This window comes from Vipera ursinii (genome assembly GCF_947247035.1).
Source record: "Vipera ursinii genome assembly, chromosome: 2".
NCBI lineage: Eukaryota > Metazoa > Chordata > Lepidosauria > Squamata > Viperidae > Vipera > Vipera ursinii.
Window position 1 is genome coordinate 120,019,033 of NC_139513.1, and position 22,838 is coordinate 120,041,870.

Sequence of the window (22,838 nt, forward strand, 5' to 3'; positions counted from 1 at the left end):
TAAACCTGAACTATAATGTTTTGCTTCCTCCCCCTTATACTTAATTTAGAAGGCTAAGTATGATTTAAAGATCATTTGGACATATTAAAGTGATTCTTACTGTAGCCATTCTAGGTTCAGGTTCACATGGAAGCCTGAACAAAGTTATGGTTGCTTTAATTAGTAACAAGGACTGCTATGTTTGGGTAAAATCAGTGCTGGGATTCAAATATGTGAACAGCCAGTTCTCTGTGTGGATGCTGCTTCCAGAAGTCCATTCTGGGCCTGGGCAACAAAAAATTAGCTATCAGTTCTGTTATGTACTGGGCTCATAGTAATACCACGTGGGTTGCTGGAGCAGCTAACGGCTCTCCAGCAACCCAGACTACAAGTCTCCAGCGCTGCAATTGGCTATCCCTAGGCGGCAGTGGTTGCTTCAAACCGATTGGCTGCTGCCTAGGGGATAGACTATATATTGCGGCTAGTTGCAGCCATTTGCTCAGTACAGATTCTGCATGAAATAAAATATGAGTTTCCCTGTACTCAGCTACCTCGTCTTCATTCCTGCGCCAAAAAACCCACTATTTAACACTGGAGACGAGGGCGGGATCCTGCTTCATTAAAAAAGAGTTGAAGTCTGGAGGGGAAAGGCATTTCCCCCTCCCCCTCTCAAGGTCGTCTAGCAAGCTACGCGACCTTGTGCTCAGTGGACTCATTCCCTGACCCTGGAAAGCAGGATTCGGAAAGAAACGCAGGAACCAGCAAAGAAAGAATGCCGAAGGTCGGGAAACTTTGAGAATTTGACGTGAAGCACCCGGAGGAATGGCCATCATATTTATCCCAGGTAGAGAACTACTTCAGGGCTAATCAGATCGCGGAAGAAGGACTGAAGGCCGCAACGCTACTCTGTGTGTGCAGCCCAGCAACCTTTGATTTGGCTGAGAACCTTTTCGCGCTGACACCGATTGAAGCGGTCTCCTACGCAGACCTCAAAAAGAAGCTAACCGGACATTTTCAGCCCAAGATGTCTGAAATGGCTTGGCGGTTCAAGTTTGATCAAAGAGTGCAGCAACCTGGTGAATCAGCTTCAGAGTTCATAGCGGCCCTGAGGCAGGCCACACGCCTTTGCAAATTTTCAAATTTAGAAGAGTGACTACGAGACCAGCTCGTCTGCAGCCTACGAGACAGAACGCTTCAGCAGAGACTCCTTGCTAGACCAAACTTAACATTTTTTGAAGCACAAGACGAAGTGATGGCCGACGAAGCCACCGGGGGCGCAGTTCAAACAGTACAGCCCGCCAAAACGACAAAGTTTGTAGAAACTGTCCACCTTGAGGACACCAAATGCACCGATGAATTGTCTGAGGAAGAAGAGCCTGAAATCAACAGACTCCAAAAGCAACCCAACGCACAACACCACAACAGCCAGCAGCAAGAGGACAATTACAAGGCAGTTCTCTTACCGAGATGTAAGGGGTGCGGTGGCAACCATTTTCGTGCCAATTGCAGATTCTGATCAGCCACGTGCAGAGCTTGCGGAAGGACAGGCCACATTGCAGTGGTTTGCAGAGCCCAACAGAGAGACCGGCCACCCAAACACCAGTCAGAAGAACTGACTAGGAGAGGTACTGGGGCCCAGGGTCCAGTTAGTGTGGGGTTTTTCAGAAGCTGTAGAAGCGTGTTCCACACCGGGGCTCGACGCCCCCTCAAACCCAAACTTAACCTCATGGTAGAGCTACAAGGAGTTCCATGTAAGATGGAATTGGACTCTGGCTCTGCAGTCTCAATTATTTCTCAAGACACTTTTAACTTCGTGTGTAAGTGCAGTAACAATTGGGCCAAACTAAGACCCTCAGATATAATCCTGACTGATTTTGAAAATGCTCACGTTAAAGTTAAGGGAGAAGCCACTTTGATGGTAAAATTTAAGGGGTTTGGGGGGCACCTGGATGTAATAGTAGTAGGAGGCCAGAGAACGAGTCTCATTGGACTCGATTGGTTTGATACCTTAGGTATTCAGATTGCTAGTATAAACTGGACACAAACTGCAGACCTTGCGTCAGTATGCGAGGACTATGCAGATGTTTTTGATTCAACCCTAGGAACATACACAAGCCCGCCTATCTCATTTAAGCTAGATCCCAACGTAGTTCCAATCAGAGTTAAGCCTCGTAGGGTCCCCTTTGCCTTAAAACATACAATTGATTCAGAAATTGATAAGCTTGTAGAACAGAGTGTATTATAGTCTGTTGATGGTGGGGAGTTGGAAACTCCTATAGTCACTCCACTTAAAGCCAATGGGGAAATTCGCATTTGCACTGACTATAAATGCACTCTAAATAAACCCCTCAAGCAACACGCTTACCTGGTCCCAGTAGTCAACCACATTTTAGCCTCCTTGCAAGGGGGTACTATTTTTGCTAAACTTGATTTAGCACAGGCCTATCAGCAATTTCCGGTTGATGAGGCCACAGCAGCGGCTCAGGTGATTGTGACTCACAGGGGGGCTTTCAAAGTTAAACGCTTACAGTTTAGTCTTGCACCGGGCTTTTTCCAGGGAATCATGGAGCGTACACTTAAAGGTATTCAGGGCATCTGCCCTTATTTTGATGATGTTCTCATTGCAGGGAAATCCTCAGAAGTGTTAGTCAGTAGGCACAGGGCTGTTTTGCAGAGGCTTCACGAAGCAGGCCTCAAATTTAAAAAAAGCAAGTGTAGTATTGGGGTTCCTTCAACAGAATTCCTGGGTTTCTGAATTGATGCTAACGGCATTCACCCGGCTGATTCTAAAGTGAAGGCCATTAAAATGGCTCCTAGGCCCAAATCCAAAGGAGAGCTACAAGCATTCTTGGGCCGCCTAAACTCCTACCACACATTTCTACCTCATTAGGCCGCACTAGCAGAGCCCCTTCACAGGCTTCCTAGATAAGAAAGCTCCATGGAAATAGACTAACTTACATGAAAAACGTTTCCAGGACTTAAAAGCACTATTGTTAGAAAAGTCCACTGTAACTCATTACAAAGAGTCTAAACCACTATGTCTTGCATGTGATGCATCTCCCTATGGGGTGGGGGCAGTTTTAAGCCACATAGAAAAAAATGGAACACAGGTTCCTATAGCATTTTACTCAAGGACATTGTCCTCTGCTGAGCTCAACTATGCTCAGATTAACAAAGAGGCCCTAGCCATTGTTGCTGGAATTTAAAAAAATCCATTACTATTTATATGGCAGGGACTTCACGGTCTTTACAGACCACAAACCTCTGTTGGGACTTTTCACAACAGACAAACAAACCCCCCCACACACATACTTTCTCCAAGAATGCTGACATGGTCTATTTTTTATCTGCATACACTTTTAAATTGATTCACAAACTGGGCAAAGAAATGGACCGTGCTGATGGCCTCAGCAGACTACCACTGCCACTAATGGAACCAGATCTGGCTCCAGCTGCTAGAATACTGCCCATATAGGACATACCTGAATTTCCCCTCCATACGGGGGACATTGCTGCTGAAACTGCCACAGATAAAATACTTAGTAGAGTATTGTCATGGGTATACATGGGCTGGTTGGATAAAAGCCCAGGTTCTGAATTTCAGAACTGTTTTGTCAGAAGGCATGAGTTATCTGCCCACAAGGGGTGCATTTTATGGGGAAACAATAATTCCCACTTCCCTAAGAAACAGGGTTTTACAGTCATTACATGAAGGCCATCCAGGCATTGTCAGAAAGAAAGCTTTAGCTAGAAGCTACCTTTGGTGGCCTGGCCTTGATAAGGACATTGAGGCACAAGTCCATGGTTGTTATACATGCCAGCAATCTAGGCCTGAAATGCCACAGGCTCCAATTCACAGGTGGGAGGAAACGCACACTCCATGGTCTAGGATTCACATAGACTACGCTGGGCCCTTTCAGGGACAACTCTTCCTTATAGTAGTGGATAGCCACTCCAAATGGCTGGAAGTAATTCCAGTTCCTAACATGACTACTGCTAGGACCATCCAAGTGCTGAGAAAACACTTTGCCACACATGGGTTGCCAGATGTCTTAGTTTCAGACAATGGGGCTCAATTCACTGCTGCTGAATTTCAGGCGTTCCTTAGAGCTAATCTCATCAGACATGCAACGTCTGCACCTTTTCATCCATCTTCTAATGGTCAAGCTGAATGCATGGTGAGGACAATGAAGGAATCACTCAAGCACATTGTCACAGGTGATTGGCAGATTTTCTACTCTGCCAGCATTCTACACCTTGCACTGCTACAGGCAAAAGTCCTGCAGAACTACGTTGGGGGAGGCGTTTGATTACTAAACTGGACAGGTTGCATCCAGAGAGAGTGGCATCCGAAGCCTCTCGACCAAAACCCCCAAGGGGGCTGTACATGGGCGATTGGGTTTGGGCCAGGAACTATGGTCATGGGAATCTGTGGGTTCTTGGTCAAATTACTAAAGCATCTGGACCTGTCTTATGAAGTGGGGTTGGAGGGAGGGCGAGTTGTCACACGACACATTGATCAGCTCAGGAAGCGGTTTCCAGAACGGCCACTAAATGAGGACTGCATCATAAGTCCCTCCCAAGGTCCTCAAACTTGCGGCCAAGCCAGTCCTCACATGGACTCTCAGAACTTTTCCTTCATAACTGAGGTGGAACCAGAGGGAGAAGTGGGGAGTCCTGGAATGCAACATGGATCCCCTGAAGGAGCAAGCCATCCAAACTTCAGCAACCGCTGCGCCTACTCTGCTGATCAGTCTGACTCTGGGGTGGGCCAACCTGGAGAGGCCAGCCAGAGAGTATCTAATCCCCCTGACTCAGGAGCACAAAGGGGCACAAGTCTACCCAGCCCACTGGGTAAGCTGGTAGACCACAAAGTGATTGGGACTCCGAGACGTTCCACTAGGGCACAAAAGCCTCCATCATATCTTGCAGATTACGTTTGAGCTATAATATTGTTGTATTGCTGTATGCCACTATACTACAGAAACTAGTGCTATGTTTGGAAGGCAGAATTTATCTGCTACTGTTCTGATCCACCAATAGTCCTTGCACAGTTGTCACAAAATGCTTATGACCCCAAATCATTAATTTACCTAATTTTGAGGAGGGAATTTTAAATCGCTGTTAAATCGCCTGCACGTTTTCTAAGAATGAAATGTGTGTTAAAACTTTTCAGGCTAACACAACAACTATCTACCTACTTGATTTACAAAATACAACCTTAAAAATGATTGTCCATCAAAGCTAGCCTCCTGTCTCCTACAATATCTGGTATATGAAGCTCCTGGAAGTTTTAAATGCTCAAAGTATATATACATACATATATACATATACATATACATATACATATAACATACATACACACACACACACAGTGGGTTAGGACGCTGAGCTTGTTGATCAGATGGTCGGCAGTTTGGCGGGTTGAATCCCGAGTGCCACGTAACAGAGTGAGCGCCTGTTAATCATCCCAGCTTCTGCCAACCTAGCAGTTCGAAAGCACGTAAAAATGCAAGTAGAAAAATAGGGACCACTACGGTGGGAAGGTAACAGCGTTCTGTGCGCCTTTGGCGTCTAGTCACGCCGGCCACATGACCACAGAGACGTCCTCGGACAAGCACTGGCTCTTTGGCTTTGAAACGGAGATGAGCACCAGCCCCTAGAGTTGGAAACGACTAGCATGCATGTGCGGGGGAACCTTTACCTTTACAGACACACACACACACACACACACACACACCTATACAGAATACTTTGCTCATTACCATTAAATCCCAAGCTCTGTTTATTCACTAGTAACTGAATTAACATAATATTATAATTGATGTATGTAACTGCAACTGCCAGTTTAACTCAGAAGCGGTATTCATTTCATCTGTCTCCTCTACTATTCAAGCACCTGAAGAGGATGACTGAAAATATTTTAACTAGTTCTGGAAAAGACGCATCGTGTTTCTTTTTCCTCCAAAGAGTGATGGATTGAACTACAATAATCAGCTCCTCCCTGGCTTTGTCTTTTCTGTTTATAAACCCATGTTCCCCAAAGGTACTTACCAGTTTTGCTGTTAAGTGATATATTGAGTATTTTTCCTCTTCTTCCCCACAGCCTGGTTTTTGAGTGGCAGTTAACAGATACAACTAGCTGCCTGGTTAAGACTTAAAAGAGTGCTAAAGTCCACCCAACGCAGTATCAATAGGAGGAAAATGAACAGGGAGGGCCTGCGACACTAATAGTGAACTTTGAGACCTTTTATTGTAATTCTCCCATAAAAATCTCTATGTCATACACTAAACACAGAGGGTAGGGGTGGGGAAGTAAAGGGTAGAACTTTGCTTTGTTCCTAGCACAGAATCACAGGGAGCCATTAAAAGAGGGAACAATAGGTGCAGAACACACACCTAGGCTAGGAACTGAAGTTAAAACTCCAGAACAAGCTAGGCCTGCAGTGGACATTTTCTTGGGACCTTTTCTGGCAAATATTGCATTTTGTTTAATTATATCCATATATTAACTGATCAATGGAAGAACAGATTCTTCCTTCTCCCTGCCTTCCCCTGTTTACTTTGGGGAGTGGGGGGCGGGAATCCCTGAAAGACTGTGAAAGGCATTCATAAAAGAGAGAAATCTGAAAGAAAAATCCACTCACATAATACGGTATGTAATTTAATGCCACAGCTTTGAATTATACAACAATACCTGAGAATATCAGTCAATTTTTTGCCAGGTCTCTCTCTCTCTCTCTTTTTTAAAAATTAATTTCGTACACTTCCTGACTCCCAGTGACTTTTACTAGAAGTAGTCATCTCAAGGGAAAAGGGAAATAAAGATTGGTTTCTTATGCTAACTTTGCACTTTTGCCCCATGTATCAGGTGTGCACCTTTGATTTAAACCAAGGTTATCTATACTTGATTAAAAGCCCAAAGTAACAGAATCACAGTTCAGAAGTTTCATTTAGCATACAACTTCCCAAGAAGCCCACCTAGTAAAGTGTTCCAATGTTAAGTTCCAAGGATGTCATTTTATAATCATAATATGCACACTCTAAAAGTTATTCAAGTACTGATTGTTTATGTACAGACGATGATGTGTGTGTGTGTGTGTGTGTGTGTGTGTGTGTGTGTGTATATATATATATGTATGTATGTATGTATGTATGTATGTATGTATATGTATATTGTTTTGCAACGCCCATCTGGACCTATCAACTATACACAACTTGGGATCTTTTCACCACAGAATGCTAACGATATAGATAAGGTAGTGGCATATTCTGGCAACATTTGGGAGGATGGGAAAGAGCGATTCCTTTATCTATCCTATTCCCCATAATGCTCCCCTGCAGAATGTTTCTCCTGCTCACAGCAAAGTTTTATTGCTTCCTTCTATTAAAAGAGCTTTTTTGTGACAGAGAAAATAAAGGTAGCATATAAAATGGAGGCTGCACCCCTCTGAGACCCTTCCTTGTCTTTTGGACATGACCAGATCAAACCCAGCTCCTGCCTTTGCCTAATCCTATCAGATACAACTGATCCTCCCTTTGCCAGGCCCCCAGACCAAGCCTGCTGCAATCCCATCTAAGACAAAGAATAAAAGCATCCACTCCAGCCCATAGCACAAGGGCAGCCTTAACAAAGAAATTGCAACACAGTGAAACTTCAAGGTCCACCATCAATCAGAGACATTCCTCTGATTATTACCTTAAAATTCATTTCCTTAACAATGGGCTTCCCCTAAATGGTGCCCTCCTGAAAGGGCTTAAAAACAGAAGTAACCGCAAGTAGGAGCAGGACCTGACTGACTTCCCCAAAAAACAGCCAACAAATCAGATTCCTAGTATTTCCTACCTGCACCCCTCTAATTTCTATAAAAATCTTGTAAAATGTTGTCCAGGATTCCTCTTTTAGGTAAGTTGGGCTCTAACAAGTGTTGAATAAATGGCCGCTTATTTGCCCTCAGGATTGTTCTCTTTCTTCTGAATTTTACTCGCTGGTGATAATGTGGCCCATCAGGAAGTGGGTTATCTTAAACTTTCCCCAACTCGTTGCCCATAATTTTGTTACCTTGCCTTCCCTCATTTTGTGAACCAGCTTCCCAGAAAGAAGTACGGCCACCCCAAAGTGTAGCAGAGTTTTCCTGTGTCTTTGGTATCGTTTTCTGAAGGTTACAAAGAAAGGGTAAAGTTAGAAAACAAAATGTAAGTGTGGGACTTTAAAAACCTCTGTTGGGTAAAGCTGCTATAACTCATTGGTGTCAGTAAATCTACCAGCTGACATCAAAAGTCAATGGAATTTCCTCCAATATTAGGAGTATTGTATGAGCCACACCTGCTTGATTATTGTTTCCTGACCTTGCCAGATAACCTCGGAAGTGAGCCTGGATCACTGTGATCTTCTGCCTGAAGGCCTGAAACTGCCGATGGTGGATGAGCCCTCGGAGATAGCGCTGGAGGGTGACAATGGCCCATGTCAACTTTTTATTTCGCTCCTTCTCTAGCATCTGCCATGTCTTTTCTTTCAAGAACACCTGAAACAGTAGCCAAAAGCTATTGTTTGGGGGCAAAAAAAATGGGAGGTTACCTAACACATAGGTAACTTTCACACCCTCACTGTCTTGTCTAACACAAGTGATAAACAAGGGAAAGAAGAAGTTGTTGAATTAATTTTAACAATCTTTATTCCACTCATGAAGTACGATGACTCTTAGGACATCAAAATATTTAACTGTATTCATGTTCAAGGCATCTACATTTTACCAGTTTGATTAATGATTCACCTTGATCGTCAAGGACAGTGAAAGAAATAGAATGCAATAAAACAATAAAAATATATTTAATAGCTCTTTGTTCAACTAATAATCTTTTACCAGTAGTCTAAGAGTCAAAATAAGTGAGACAATAAGGTGTTGAACAGATGACTAGTCTCACAATTATGTTTCCATATGCAATATGTAAAAAAAATTCTTGAGAGAAAAATGGATGCCACTGTGCCCAGGAACAGAATGAGAATCCAAATGGGAACCTGGGAAAAGCTTTTTCGATAAAGCAGCATACTAAAATATGACCATGAGGCTCATTCTAAATTTTGGCAATAGGTAAGGAAGTATCAATTCAGGACAAGTCAGTGAAATTAATATCCATATTTGAGCTTTCTAAAGCCAAACAGTAAGCAGGCACTTAGACAATCTACCTTGGTGATTCCAATCTGATAAAGCTTTGAGATATCTCCCACCACATGTGAAAGCACGGCAGCACAGCCATCTCTCTTCTGCAAGCAGCTGGGACCTTGAGCAGCCAGAACTCCATACCTGAGACACACAAAGGAGGATAATGCTCACTTTGCAAATTACTCTAGTCTCCCAAGATATATTCAGAGAAAGTAAAAATAAATCCCAGCACTTCAGAGGCACATATTTCTTATCTGACCACTGCTTGGCTGTGGCTGTTCCTCCTCCTGCCTCTCAAGGATATTCCCACAAACCACTGCAGATGTTTACTTTAAGTGTCTGAGAGAATCCTTCCATATCTTGGAGAGGGATGGTGGGGCCCCTCCAATTAAGATAATTAAAGGTAAAGGAAAGTATATCATTTGCAGGAGTAACTTGTTAAGTTGTTTTCTTGCCTAGAAATAGCCATTCTGCCTTATTCTCTGGACTGCAGGTGCTGCTGCTACTGCTGCTAAATGTCAGGTCAATGAATAATAAGATTTCTCTCTCATGTTGGCTGAGAGAGAAATCTCTATCTGCCCTGCAGATTCACTAGCAGGCTTCAGATTCTACTAGTATATTACCCATTCTGCTTCTCTGAACTGACAAAGGTGGTCTTGAACCTGACTTTCCTGGCTGGGACCCAAGTAGCAGAAGCAAAGCCTTTTTTCAAAGCTAGGCAAATACTTTTTATTCTCCCAGATCATTTAACAAGATGCTAAAGTGGCTCTGATAGTTTAACCTTTTCATTGCTGTTTTTAGTCTCTATTCTGATCTCATTGCTTATTATTTTGTGTATTATATTCCAATATGTTAGGCAATATTTTTTAAGTTGAATTTTTACTAGAAGTTACTTCAAAAAAGATTGAAATGGAAGTAGAATGTAAATGCTTTAAATAAATTATTATGTGCTGATACAGCAAAGAGAAGGAATACCTAGTTAGGAAGTGGTGGAATGAGAGGCGGATAGGATAGCCTCCTTTGTGGAGGCAAATGGCTTCTAGAATCCCCAAATGTCTCAATTGACAAGCCACGAATTCTGTATCAAAGATGTCTGGCACCTAGGATCAACATGCAAAAGAAGAATGGATCAAAGACAGAAAATACAGCTGAAAAAGTTCAGTACATCAATAGTTACCCACTGTGCATCTACAAATTGCAACTCTTCAATTTTTATAAAATAATATATGTAGCTGGGGTCAAAATGAGGGGTCCTTGGTGCTTGAGCTTGGTTGTTTTCTTGCAGATGTTTCATTACCCAAACTGGGTAACACTCTCAGTGCACTGACGGACCCCTCATTTTATAAAAGAAAATACACAGTCAGCTATCTAAACTGATTATGTTTGGAACAGAACCAAGTGTTCTATTCCAAAAGTCCATGATACACATGGGAAAAAAGAGGATTGTTTTAAAGTGAAAAATATTTCACAATGTCAAGGAACTAGGCTAAGACACACGACTTGCTCTTCCACTGGACATGTTCAAGGCATCAGGGAACTAAGTCATCCGATCTCCTCATTTGGCTTACCTCTGTGCATCAAGGTTGGTCAGGAAGTAGACACTGTTTCAGCCCTCACAATAGTGGCAAGGCTGAGAAAGCATTTCCTGCCATTTCTCCTGCTATGGTCTCTGTCTGTCTGTCTGTCTGTCTGTCTGTCTGTCTGTCTGTCTGTCTCTCTCTCTCTCTCTCTCTCTCTCTCTCTCTCTCTGTAGCAGCTGGTAGGGAAAGGATGATTTTAAAAATGCTTTCTGTAGATTGGATAATCATTCCTTTTGTAAGTACTTCACCTCTCTTATAACTGCGTAAGAGGGGCTACTTTAGTCTAAAAAGAGCTGTTCACACTAAAACTAACTCCTTTTTGGGTTAGCTGCTAGCTTAACTGAGCTGCAGTGTTCACAACGCACACTACCTTTCCCAGGTAAGCATAAACTTTAATTTATGTTAATGTTAATTTAATGTTTCCTTGTGTTCTCCGAGAAGCTGATGTCTCATTGTGTAATGGTTATTTCCTTACTTCTCTCTTGCTAATGCCATTAAGAAAACACACTTCACTGGATGAATGAGATGCAGATACAGTATATGAGGCTGAAAGCATTGTATAAACTTCTGAGTGAGCAAAATGCTTTGTCTGTTACTTTTTGTCTGCAATTTTGTGCAACAGCCAAGTCCTGCTACACATATTGGCTGGCATTTGCAGTTGTTCTTGGTTGCTGCTTGTTAAAAAAAAGTAAGTTTCTAGCTTTAAGAAAGAACTCAAATACTCAGGTGCAAATTTCCCTTGGTTTTGATTGAGTGGCTCTTTATAAATGAAATAGTGCTGCTATCTCTTCCTATACTTCCAAGGTTTATTTCTTTGTTTTCTTGTCACAAATATTCAATTCTTTCCCTTTAGAAGTGCCTGACAACCACCTCAGTTCCAGTTCTGCAAAAAGAAATCACTTTCTTACCTTTTTGGAATTGGGTTTGATGCACTGAACAAAGAATACATGGCTCCTGTAAGGTATATGGGGGCGGGGGGGGAAGGGAAACAATGGAAAATCAAACACTATTTTCTGATCTGACAGTCAAAGCTTAGGAGAGCTATTATAAAGATGGAAGAGGAAAATATTGTTAAAATAGACACAGATTGACTTTTGAATTTACTTTGACTCAGTAACAAATTAAAATTGTTTCACTGCTATGAACGAATGTTGAAGAATGTATCTCACATTTTCATGGTATTAAGATGATGTTAGGTACAATATTTATTAAAAGACTTTTTTTAAAAAATAAAGTCATTAATGAATGGAATGAGATAAATGGCTCTAGTCTGGGCAGTCTAGGCAGTCACTACTACTCATGCCAGATACAGAAAATTATTCTAGTTAGCTAGAAGTGATAGGAATTAAACCATCTTTCCTTTGTTTATTTTAAAGTTAAGTGTCCTCCAAGTCAAGCTTTATTCCTGCTTACATCATTGACAGATCTATAACGGAGTTGGGGCAACATTCAGCTGTTAATATCCTCCTGCTTTCTTTAAGGATATATTTTAAACTTCCTAATTCTAGCCTATAGCACTGGGATTTTCCTGATGGCCTCCTATTAGAATAGTAATAAAATTAAATCCACCTTAGCTTTTTCTCCTATTCCAATCACATAATCTGCCAATGATCCCGAGATTATTTGAAGAATTTCTGGGATAATGTATGAGGAAGTTTCTAGATACAGTATATCTCCTGCAAATATGTCCATCTGACATAACACAAATTATAGTTTTAACATATGCTGAAACAACAAATTGTACGTTTATCTTTAAAATTATCACCCATGTATATTTGTGATTAGATTCTCTTTCAGTTATTGGATACTATTTTAACCTATCCTCATACTCACCCACAGGGAGGGTCTTCTCAGGGTACCGCCGGTAAAAGATTGCCGGCGGACAATCTTTTACCGGCGGGGGAGGGCCTTCTCTGTGGGTGCGCCTGCCCTTTGGAACCAGCTGCCTGTAGAGCTTAGGACTGCCCCTGACCTTCGCTCATTCCGCCGGGACCTGAAGACCTGGCTCTTTGAGCTTTCTGGCCTGGACTGAGAATATTAATTGGGATTTTAATTGTATTTTAATTGGGGTTTTATCTCAAGGTCAATATAATCTTTTTAATTGATTTTAAGTTTTGTAATTTGTAGTATTGTTTTTAAAAACCTTGTGAACCGCCCTGAGTCCTATGGGAAAAGGGCGGTATATAAATCTAATAATTAATAAATAAATAAATAAGTACTCACATTCCAAACATAGATATGGTAACATAGGCACAGGAAAAGGCAACTATATAATTATATTTCCTTACCTGCCTAATTTAGCAATGAGATCTTGTAAAGATTGCTGAAATCTAGATACTAATGTAGATGCTTGATGTTTTAGCCTTTGGACTCTACATTTTGACTCTTTCTGGTTGACCTGCTGTCCCCTGACATTCTGGAAAAGACTGGAGACCAGCTTCAGAGAAGACAAGGAAAGAATCAAAGACACCCCTCATTAAAATAACATCAAAATATGAATGAAAAGTTAGCAAAAAGGCGTGTTTCAATTCCCCCAAGACCTGAAAGAGGCACGTTTTGAACTTCAATAAGAGAATGGATGGGAGTATAAAACATTATGTCATGGAGTCTGCTACAAGTTCTATACCCTCCAAAGTGGATCATGTCAATGAGCAGACTGTTCCAAGATCCAAATATTCCATGAGAGGATATTGCAACAGAAGAGAATATCTATCTCTGTCATTGATGATGTTACTTAGTTTGGTAATGAAACATCTGTAAGCAAATAACCAAGCTCAGAGAGCACCAAGGACTCCACATGAAAAGATTTTCTGCATTCCCCTCTACTATATCTTGTCCGCAATTCCACTGCATCCCATGCATGAATGTTTTTATTTATTTATTTATTTATTATTTTAATTCCATTTATATCCCGCCCTTCTCCGAAGACTCAGGGCGGCTTTACAAAGTTAGCAGTAGCCTTCATTCTATGTATATGCCTGCTTATTAGGGCTTTCACACCCCTCCCAAGCGGCATTATTACAAAGTCAGCTTAATTGCCCCCAACAATCTGGGTCCTCATTTTACCTGCCTCGGAAGGATGGAAGGCTGAGTCAACTTTGAGCCTGGTGGGACGCGAACCTGCACTAATTGCAGGCAGCTGGTGTTACTTAAGGAGGCATTAGCCCACTGCTCCACCAAGGCTCTGTTTGATTATAGAATATTGCCTGAACAATAAATACATTAATGAAATGAATGAAAAATAAGCACATACCAATAGAACACAGTAACCTAACCCCATTCACTATACCTTAAGATGGCTGTGTGAAAAAATGTCCAGGACTTCTGGGCGTAACTGATCATGATTTTTATTCAGAAACTTGTGAACCTGAAAAGCCAGAATTTATATCATCCTCATAGTCAGTTCTTGTTCGTGGTTTTTAATTTATTTAATGTGAGACTGGTAACTTCAACGGATTTACCCAGGCAGTACAATCTATTGAACACAAAGAAGCTTATGTCTAGGAAGATGTGTTCTGGATTACACTGTGGCTATCCTGCAATATATGTTTCTCTTATCCATTTCCAGACTTCTTCCAAGATGGTTCTTACCTCACTGTTTTACACAAAAGAGTCAGCCACAATGACTAAAGCAAGCTGCAGCTAATTAGGGTTCTTCCTACAAATGAGATCTCTTACAGGGATTGAGAATATATTAGCCACTAAAGCAGTGATTTTTTTTTGTAAAAGAAAAAGGTGCCGGAATTCACACATGTCATACAACCCGCCTTGCCTACCCTACAAGGTTCCATCCAAAAAAGGTGCCGGAACTCCGTTCTGAGCGTTCTATGAGAAAAAAAGCCCTGCACTAAAGTGTAAACTAAATTTAGATCCTGATTGTTTTATCTTATCAAACCAAAATTAAACATTCAACCTGATTTCAAATTTGAATTGGGGAAAAGAAAGGCAAGAGTCTAGATGCAAAAATTCCTCAAATTTCTACCATCAGTAAGTTCTTGACAGCTATAGTGCTGTCCTTAACAAATAATGATCTTAACAAATAAAATTGAACAGTATACAAACATTTGTTCCTAATCAGAAAACTAAAATTCTCAGCAATTCTGGCTTACTGTTTTGCCTGTATTATTTTGAAAATTAAAATCCTGCTTCTATTTTCACCTGTAAAGTACACCATTTGGACACCCATAATAATGTTAGACTTTAGTTTTTAGTTTGCCTTTAAAAAAAAAGTTTTCATTTTTGCAGAGAACCATTTCAAACCATGGTCCTAATGTGTTATAAGGACATTAAGAAAGGACTTTTAAAAGAAACAGGACGCTTGTGAGCTAACATTAGGGTTATATGTCCAATTTGGAGAATCAAGCCAGCATGGGAAAAAAATGCCATTAGCAGATTCATTTTCTTAGTTATTTATTGGAAACTGACAGCTAGGAATGCTGTAATTAAGATTCCTTCCCTTATAATATCTACCTCACTTTGTTGATGAAACCAACACCATTTGTCCCACTTAATAATTAAAATTCTGTCATTCCCCCAGTTTACATTCAGACACATGAAATCAGGAATGTTTGAAGTTGAAGCTTCTCGATGTACCTGGTAAGTAACTGGTCCTGCATAATGTTGTACAGTGAAGATGGGCAAAGGCAGATTTGGCTTGACATAACACCGATTACTGGCATGGTGGTAATGGCACTTCTGTAGGAAGGTATGGTCTGTAGCCTGGATAAGAGATTAAACTTCTAGGCACAAAACACTAAGAGTCAGCAATGACATCCATGCTATCCTTTAGAAGGAAGTGGAAGCTTTATAGAGCCACACCCACAAATGCAACCAAATGCTGTAATATTTCTGAATATACAAGAGATTATTTCTTAGTCCTGGGTTTATACTGTTCTCATTATAATATACATTACTATACCTTTGTAAAGCAAAGGCATATCTTGCTCTAGAACAGGGGTATCAAACTGCTGGCGTGCGCCAGATGCATCATAGTGAAACTGCACCCACCCGATTGCCGACAATGGCAAAAAAGTCGTGATGCGTCGTGACACGTCACATGACATTGCAAGTTTGACACCCCTGCTCTAGAAGCCAGTCTAGGTAGCCTTCCTACCTAGTTATTTATTTAGCAAATAAAAATGAGTAAGGGCCAGGTATGGCTGTAAAGGAGATGGCAATAGAGCTGATAGTACTTTTCTTAGGTGACTAGTTGAATAGAAAGTACTCAGCTCTTCCTGGAATTAATAAAAGTATTGAAATATCATAATCCAGTAGGAATGGGATGAATGAACATCCTTATGACATAAACATCCTTATAAGAAAAGTGGGAAGGACTTTGAATCTCTATCTAAGCTTTGACCATTATTGTGGTTGTTTTGGTGCCTTCAAGTTAGTGTTAACTCCTGCGACTGCCTGGACAATTGCCTATAGTTTTCTTGGCAACATTTTTTGGAAATAGTTTGCCATGGCCTGCTTCCTGTGGATGAGAGAGAAGGACTGGCTTAAGGTCATCCACCTGATTTTGTATCAAGGGTGGGACTCACAGTTTCCTGGTTTCCAGCCTGGTGCCTTATCCACTACACCAAAGTGGCTCTTTGGTTTTGAGTAACTGATGAAAAATATATCCAGTAAGATCCTTACTTGTCCAAAATCATAACAATAGTTGTGGATGTAATTAAGAACAATTTCAGCTAGTTGAATTTATACACCCGTATCAAAATGGTTTTTTACCAAAGAGACAAATTAAAAATAACTTAAGAGTGATAATAGATGTATTGGAATACTATGAGCTACATCCGGGGAAACAAATGGCATTAATATTTTTAGACGCTCAAAAAGCATTTGATAATCTTTCATGGCAATTTATGTTTCATCAATTACAAATAATGGACTTTGGACAGAATTTTATAAATATGGTAAAAACAATATATAATAAACAAACAACCAAAGTGATTGTGAATGGAGATTGCACTGAGAGCTTTGAAATAAGGAAAGGCACAAGGCAAGGATGCCCTCTATCCCCCGTTATTCATTTTCACTTTGGAAGTTTTAAATTGAAATATAAGACAAGATACAGAGATTAGAGGGTTGGGGATAAAGGGTGAAGCATATAAACTACAAGCATTTGCTGATGATTTAGTATTTATTTTGGAAGAACCCTTGGAGATGATCCCAAAATTGTGGGGGAAAATAGAACAATATGGTGAAATAGCAGGATTAAAAATAAATAAAGAGAAAACCAAGATAATAGTTAAGAATCTTACGGATAAGCAAAAAAGCTGAATTTCAGAAGTAACAGAGGTACAGATAGTGAAAAAGGTAAAATACTTGGGTATATATTTATCAGCTAAGTGCTCAACAATAAAAGAAGATAATTATACAAGGTTATTGAAACAAATAAAGCTAGACTTAGAAAAGTGGAAGAATTTAAAATTGTCATTATTAGGAAGAATTGCTACAGTTAAAATGAACATATTGCCTAAGATTTTATTTTTGTTTCAAACAATTCCAATAAAACCTGGGAATTTTTTTTCCCAAGAGTTGAATTCATTAATTTTGAAGTTTGTATGGCAAGGAAAGAAAGCTAGAATAAAGATGAAAACCTTGCAAGATACTAAGGAAAATGGAGGCTTTGGCCTACCTGAGTGGGCTTTGTATTATCAAGCATCTGTATTAACATGGGTGAAAGAATGGATAATGCTTAGGAACAAAAGGTTGTTGTACTTGGAGGGACATGACTTACAATTGGGGTGGTATGCTTTTATGTGGTATGGTAAAAACAAAATTCATAAGTATTTTCAAAGTATTAGAAATGCTTTGATAACAGAACGGGGAAAAATTAAAATGAAAATATACCGGTATGTAAAAATTCCAGCTTCAACAATTGAAGCTTTTTCACACACCAATTTGTTAGATTTTGGAAAAACCTGGACATATAGAGATATTTTAAATACTGATGGGACATTAAAATCAAAACAAAAGCTGGAAAATCAGGGTATCAACATGTCATGGTGGATACGCTTACAAATAAAAAGTAGATATGAAAAAGATATGAAACTGTATGGATTCTATAAAGATCAAACTTTATTTGATAAGATATTATTAACTTCTGATGAGAAATTAAGAAAATGTATAATTTTTTGTTAATTTTAGAGATGGAAAGTGAACAAACTAAAGAGACAATGATAAGGTGGGCGAAAAACTTTGGTTATAATATAGAATTAGAAAAATGGCAAGAATTATGGGAGAGAAATTACAAATTGACAATGTCAACTGCGTATAAAGAAAATCTTTATAAAATGTTTTATAGATGGCACTTGCCTCCAGCAAGGTTAGCAAAAATGTTTAAAAATGTATCAGGTAAATGTTGGAAATGTAAACATAATTTAGGTACGTATTATCATATCTGGTGGACATGTGACAAAGGCCTATTGGAAAAAAATACATGCTTGGCTAGAAAAAATATTAGGAGAACATGTAGTATTTAATCCTGAATTTTTTTTACTAGGCACAGTACCAGAAAAGATTAATAAGAAAAATCTATATTTGGTTTTACGTATTATAACTGCAGCAAGAATAAGTTATGCGCAATGCTGGAAGAATGAACAAATACCTTCAGAAGAAGAAGTAATAAAAAAGATACTGGAATGCGCGGAGATGGACAGATTAACTATGAGGCTGAAAGATAAAGAAGAAACAGAATACTACCAAAGCTGGAATTTATTCTACAAATGGCTAGAAGAGAGAACCAAAGAGTAAGACTTGATTATGTATTAGCGTTATCTGAACCCAGATCACACGCTGTTTGAAAAATTAACATGTATGTAGAGGAAAAAAATAATAAAAAGCATATATATATATATATGTATGTATATATATATATATATATATATATATATATATATATAACAATTTCAGCTGCCAGTTTTAACAGTGTCAACTTTTAATCTTTTTGCTGTCAGCTATTTTTGAGAATTGGGATATATCTTCAGAATAATCCTAATGCTTAGGGAAATGTAGTTCTGTTTAGTTCTATTTAACATCATCAGGTTTCTGTCAGAAAACAAATTGCTGTTTAGATTTCCATGTTAATTTTATTAAATCTGGGAATATGAGAAGTTTATTATGAGATTGATTATAAATTCTTATATGCATATGCCTTTATTCATGACATGTAACCATGGGAGGAAAAAAATGAAGCTTTCCAGATGCTATTTGTGCATAGTTGCTTCATTATGCCCATAACTTGCTTATAAAATATGGCTATAACATATTCTCATAGTAACAAAAACATGCATAATTTTGTAAAGAAAATGCAAAATCCAGAGATGGGTACTGTAATGCCTTCAATGGGATTAAGCAAAATGCAAGAGTGTAAAGATTCTGGAGTTTTCCTGAACTTGTCATCTGGCCATCTGGATCCAAAATGAGGAATAAGATATACAGCAAAACAGAAGGGTCATTCTACAGAAGTCTTCTACATTCCAAATGCAAGGAGGAACATGAACCTTAATAAAGTCCTGACCTGTGACAGGAGAGTTTGCTCGTCCAGGATTTGCAAGATCCCATGGGGTTTTGCGGCTACCAGATCCAGGCACAATTCAGAAGGCCTCTTGGACACAGGACTCCAGAGGAGATTTTCTTGGGTATACTCCTCCTAGTAGTCAGAGATCATCCAAGTAAAATCCCACTGACATGCAAAATTCTCATAATTCTAAGTAAGGTCTTAATCAATGTGTTGGTGTCCCCCAGGGCAAGTACAAAACCATGCAGATCACAGACATGTTTGCATAAGTGTTGCAAAATTTAGAAAATATACAGTAGAATACGACCCAGGTAGGAGATTTTGCCCATGGTGGGCAGCATGAAAGGATGCAAACGAGATTCATGTTTTATACATTTATATGCTAGATTTGCAGCCTGCCTACTTTCCAGGAGCTTCAGGTAACATGCACTGGATTCTCTCCAACTTCTTTCTCCCAGGAATCCTGAAGAATCGGTTGGGCTGACAACATCATCCAATGAGCTCAGGGTAGGCTTGAATCTTGGTCTCCCCACTCCTAACAGAAGACCTTAACCCTATACCACACTTCCCTTTGCATAGGGCAGGAACAACTACACCAATCTGCCTCTGTAAAAGCTGACATTTTCTTTTGTGCCTTTATGTAATTGTGCACTCACATATTCCTAATTGTGTCTCTTACCTCCTCTTGGGTGACAACTATCTGATGGAAGAAGTGCTGAAGATGTTCATTGGCAAAATTAATGCATAGCTGTTCCAGGCTATTCATCCCAAGATTCTGCAGAGGGAGGGAGGGAGGGAGGGAGGGAGGGAGGGAGGGAGGGAGGAAAACCTTTCACTTCTAATTCAAGAACTTGCATACAAAGTTCTATGCACTTAGTAATCGTGTACTAGGGTCACTCCCCAAATGATGTGTAGGGATGGGACAAAAACTGAAGTTGACTTCATCTCATTTATGTTTACTTGAAATTAAATACATGTAATATTATTTTCCAATCACCTATTGTGTTTAAGGAGTTTCCCTTTGTCAACATTAAGACTTACAAATTGATAAAATAATACACTCCAACTTTTTGGAGTGGGCACATGCGTAGGACCACATAGCCTTGAATTAAGCATCTTTGCAATTAGGCCCCGCTGCCTGGACAGACTTCAAATGCTGAGAATTGAAATTGTTATTGTTCCTTCACAACAACACAATTTTGATTAAGGTTAAAATATTTACAAATATCTGGATTTTTCTCCTCTGCAGGGAAGCTATGAGTCATCTCCTTATTAAACTGGAGAGATGGAGAGACTGGCTCTTTTACATTTCAGCTTTCTTTATTGGAAATAAGGAGGAGCCACAACACCTTGGGGAACTTTCCCCCACCTAAAATCATGAACTAAGGTGTGATAGCAAGTCCATACATGCCCTGATATGCAAGGTAGCTGAAAAAAAAAGCAAGGTCTGTTCACTACTGCATTCGAGTTCCATTCAAGAGCCAGAGTGCATTTGCAGCTATTGGCTGCAAGGTTAAGATATTTTCACCTGATCCTTTTCATCATAGACAGTATGCCTGGCCTTGGCTTTACAAACCTCCACTGAGCAAAGTGCTTCAGGTAGGTCTTCATCAACATTTTCACCTATCCAAGTAGAGGGCAGACCACAAGCTAACCACCACCCCCATCAAAATCATATGTTATACGTAGAAAGTGACCTCAAATCCATGCATGTCAACAATGCCAACAGTGCTGTCCATTTCCAAGGGAGCCAGCCACTCATTGATTTTCATCAGCAGCCAATCGAACAGCTGAGAGTACAGAAGTTTGGCTATAGAATCCCTGAATAAGGAGGAAAGGGGGAGAAAGGAGGGAAACAAGGCAAGGATTAGTATCTGGATGAAATGTTTAAGGTGTCAGAGAAAGAAAGAAAAATCTCACCTGGCATCTATAGCACTTTCTACTGACAATGGACTAAGTATCTGGTCATAATGTGTTTCCTAGGGAAAAAAAAGAGTACTGAATTTGATATGATTTATCACATAGTAGAATTCATAGGGTTGAAGTGAGGGAAGCATTTACCAACAGGCTGAAAAATAGCTTTTATCCGTGGGCTGTTAGGCTTTTAAATGGGACATAATCTCTGTGAACTTATGCAGAATTGACTTGGGAGGCCGGTGTGTGGTGTAGTTGGTTCACATGGTGTGGTAGGATGGAGGGTTTGTTGTCACTGTGTGTTGGAGGGGAGAGAGCACGGGGGGAGGCTCAGCTAATCTCAATGTACACATGTTGTACTTTGACAATAAAGGTTTTATTATTTTATTATTTATTATTATTTAGGCAGCGAACTCCAATCCCCTGATCAGTCCAGGATTCCAGATCAAGGTATCCTTGACAGATGGCTGTCTAAGTTGTGCTCAAAGACCTCCAATAAAAGGGAGCTTACTGCATCTCAGAGTAATCGATTCTACTGTTAAGCTGCTATTAGTAACCGTCAAGTTGGTGTCCGGTAAGAACATCCATTAGGGTGACAGAGAAACTTTAAGTTTCATTATTCTTCAAAGTATGTTCACATCTTTCCTCTTAAAAGATATTAATATAAATTGTGCATTCCTTTGATCATCTGGTTTTGGAAATAGATAAAAAGACCTGCACATTACAAATATCTTGATACTCAAAACTCTTTGCCAGATTAGCACTAGTTATTATAGTAGGATAGAATCTGTCTCTGTCTCTGTCTCTCTCTGTCTCTCTCTCTCTCTCTCTCTCTCTCTCTCAAGGTATGCAATAAAATGCAAGCTCTACCTGAGAAATCTATATAGTTAAAAATACTTCTGTTTTGTTTATATCACCAAAGCAACGTAGACATAAAAATAACATACAGGATAAAACCAACCAATCATTTAGTAGTGTCCTGATAACCTTCCGAGAACTCATGAGACGTGAAAAAGGGAATCTGCAAGCTAAGCATCTATTCTATATTTCTGAACTGTGAAATGCCTATGAAGGCCACTGAATAACTTCCTCAGTCTTCTTCAGGCCATTGACCAGATTCGGGCAAATACTGATCTCTGGTTATATTTCAAATGTAATAGGAGACAATAGTTTAATAAAAAAAATGGCACAGCTTTCCTTCTCCTTCACCAAAACTCTGCCTCCCTTTCAAATTAAATGAAGGATTTATAAAAACTTCTAAACTTATACACAGCGATTTTGCAAGGAGACTTATCTGTAACATCTACCGAGCCATCTATTCTTGCCAGAGAATTCCTTTTCCACAATGGTGAGGGAGACTTGAAAACAGACACGTGAAATTGCCCTTGTGCTACATATCTTACTATCATCTTCTTAACAAGTAAGAATTCATTCTGCGTTCAGTACATACACCCTTGTGCTTCTACCACTGGCAAACTGAAGCAAATGACTTTTGATTAAAACTATCCTCTCTTCTGAGTGTAATATGGAGCATCCAATTAGTATGTCAATTTATACTCATTGCTGACAAAAGCAAGAGAGAAGCTTTTGCGAGCAACATGTGAGTGAATGGGAGACATGATAGCAGTATTCCAGTACTCGAGGGGCTGCCATAAAGAAGAGGGGGTCACATTATTT

The 22,838-nt window shown here is 39.8% G+C and overlaps 1 protein-coding gene across 1 annotated transcript in view; it reads right to left on the bottom strand.

The window, feature by feature from the left end:
• MYO15B (myosin XVB) overlaps positions 1-22,838 on the bottom strand; it is a gene marked incomplete at its 5' end in the record, with an annotated part of 107,524 nt that overhangs the window by 64,562 nt on the left and 20,124 nt on the right. Inside the window, 12 exons of the mRNA XM_083351115.1 lie at positions 8,042-8,135; positions 8,329-8,504; positions 9,167-9,284; positions 10,119-10,243; positions 11,632-11,677; positions 13,012-13,160; positions 14,013-14,090; positions 15,317-15,442; positions 19,248-19,379; positions 19,927-20,022; positions 20,945-21,068; positions 21,168-21,226. Coding sequence (XP_083207241.1) covers positions 8,042-8,135; positions 8,329-8,504; positions 9,167-9,284; positions 10,119-10,243; positions 11,632-11,677; positions 13,012-13,160; positions 14,013-14,090; positions 15,317-15,442; positions 19,248-19,379; positions 19,927-20,022; positions 20,945-21,068; positions 21,168-21,226 — 1,323 coding nt within the window. The remainder of the gene's footprint in view (positions 1-8,041; positions 8,136-8,328; positions 8,505-9,166; positions 9,285-10,118; positions 10,244-11,631; positions 11,678-13,011; positions 13,161-14,012; positions 14,091-15,316; positions 15,443-19,247; positions 19,380-19,926; positions 20,023-20,944; positions 21,069-21,167; positions 21,227-22,838) is intronic.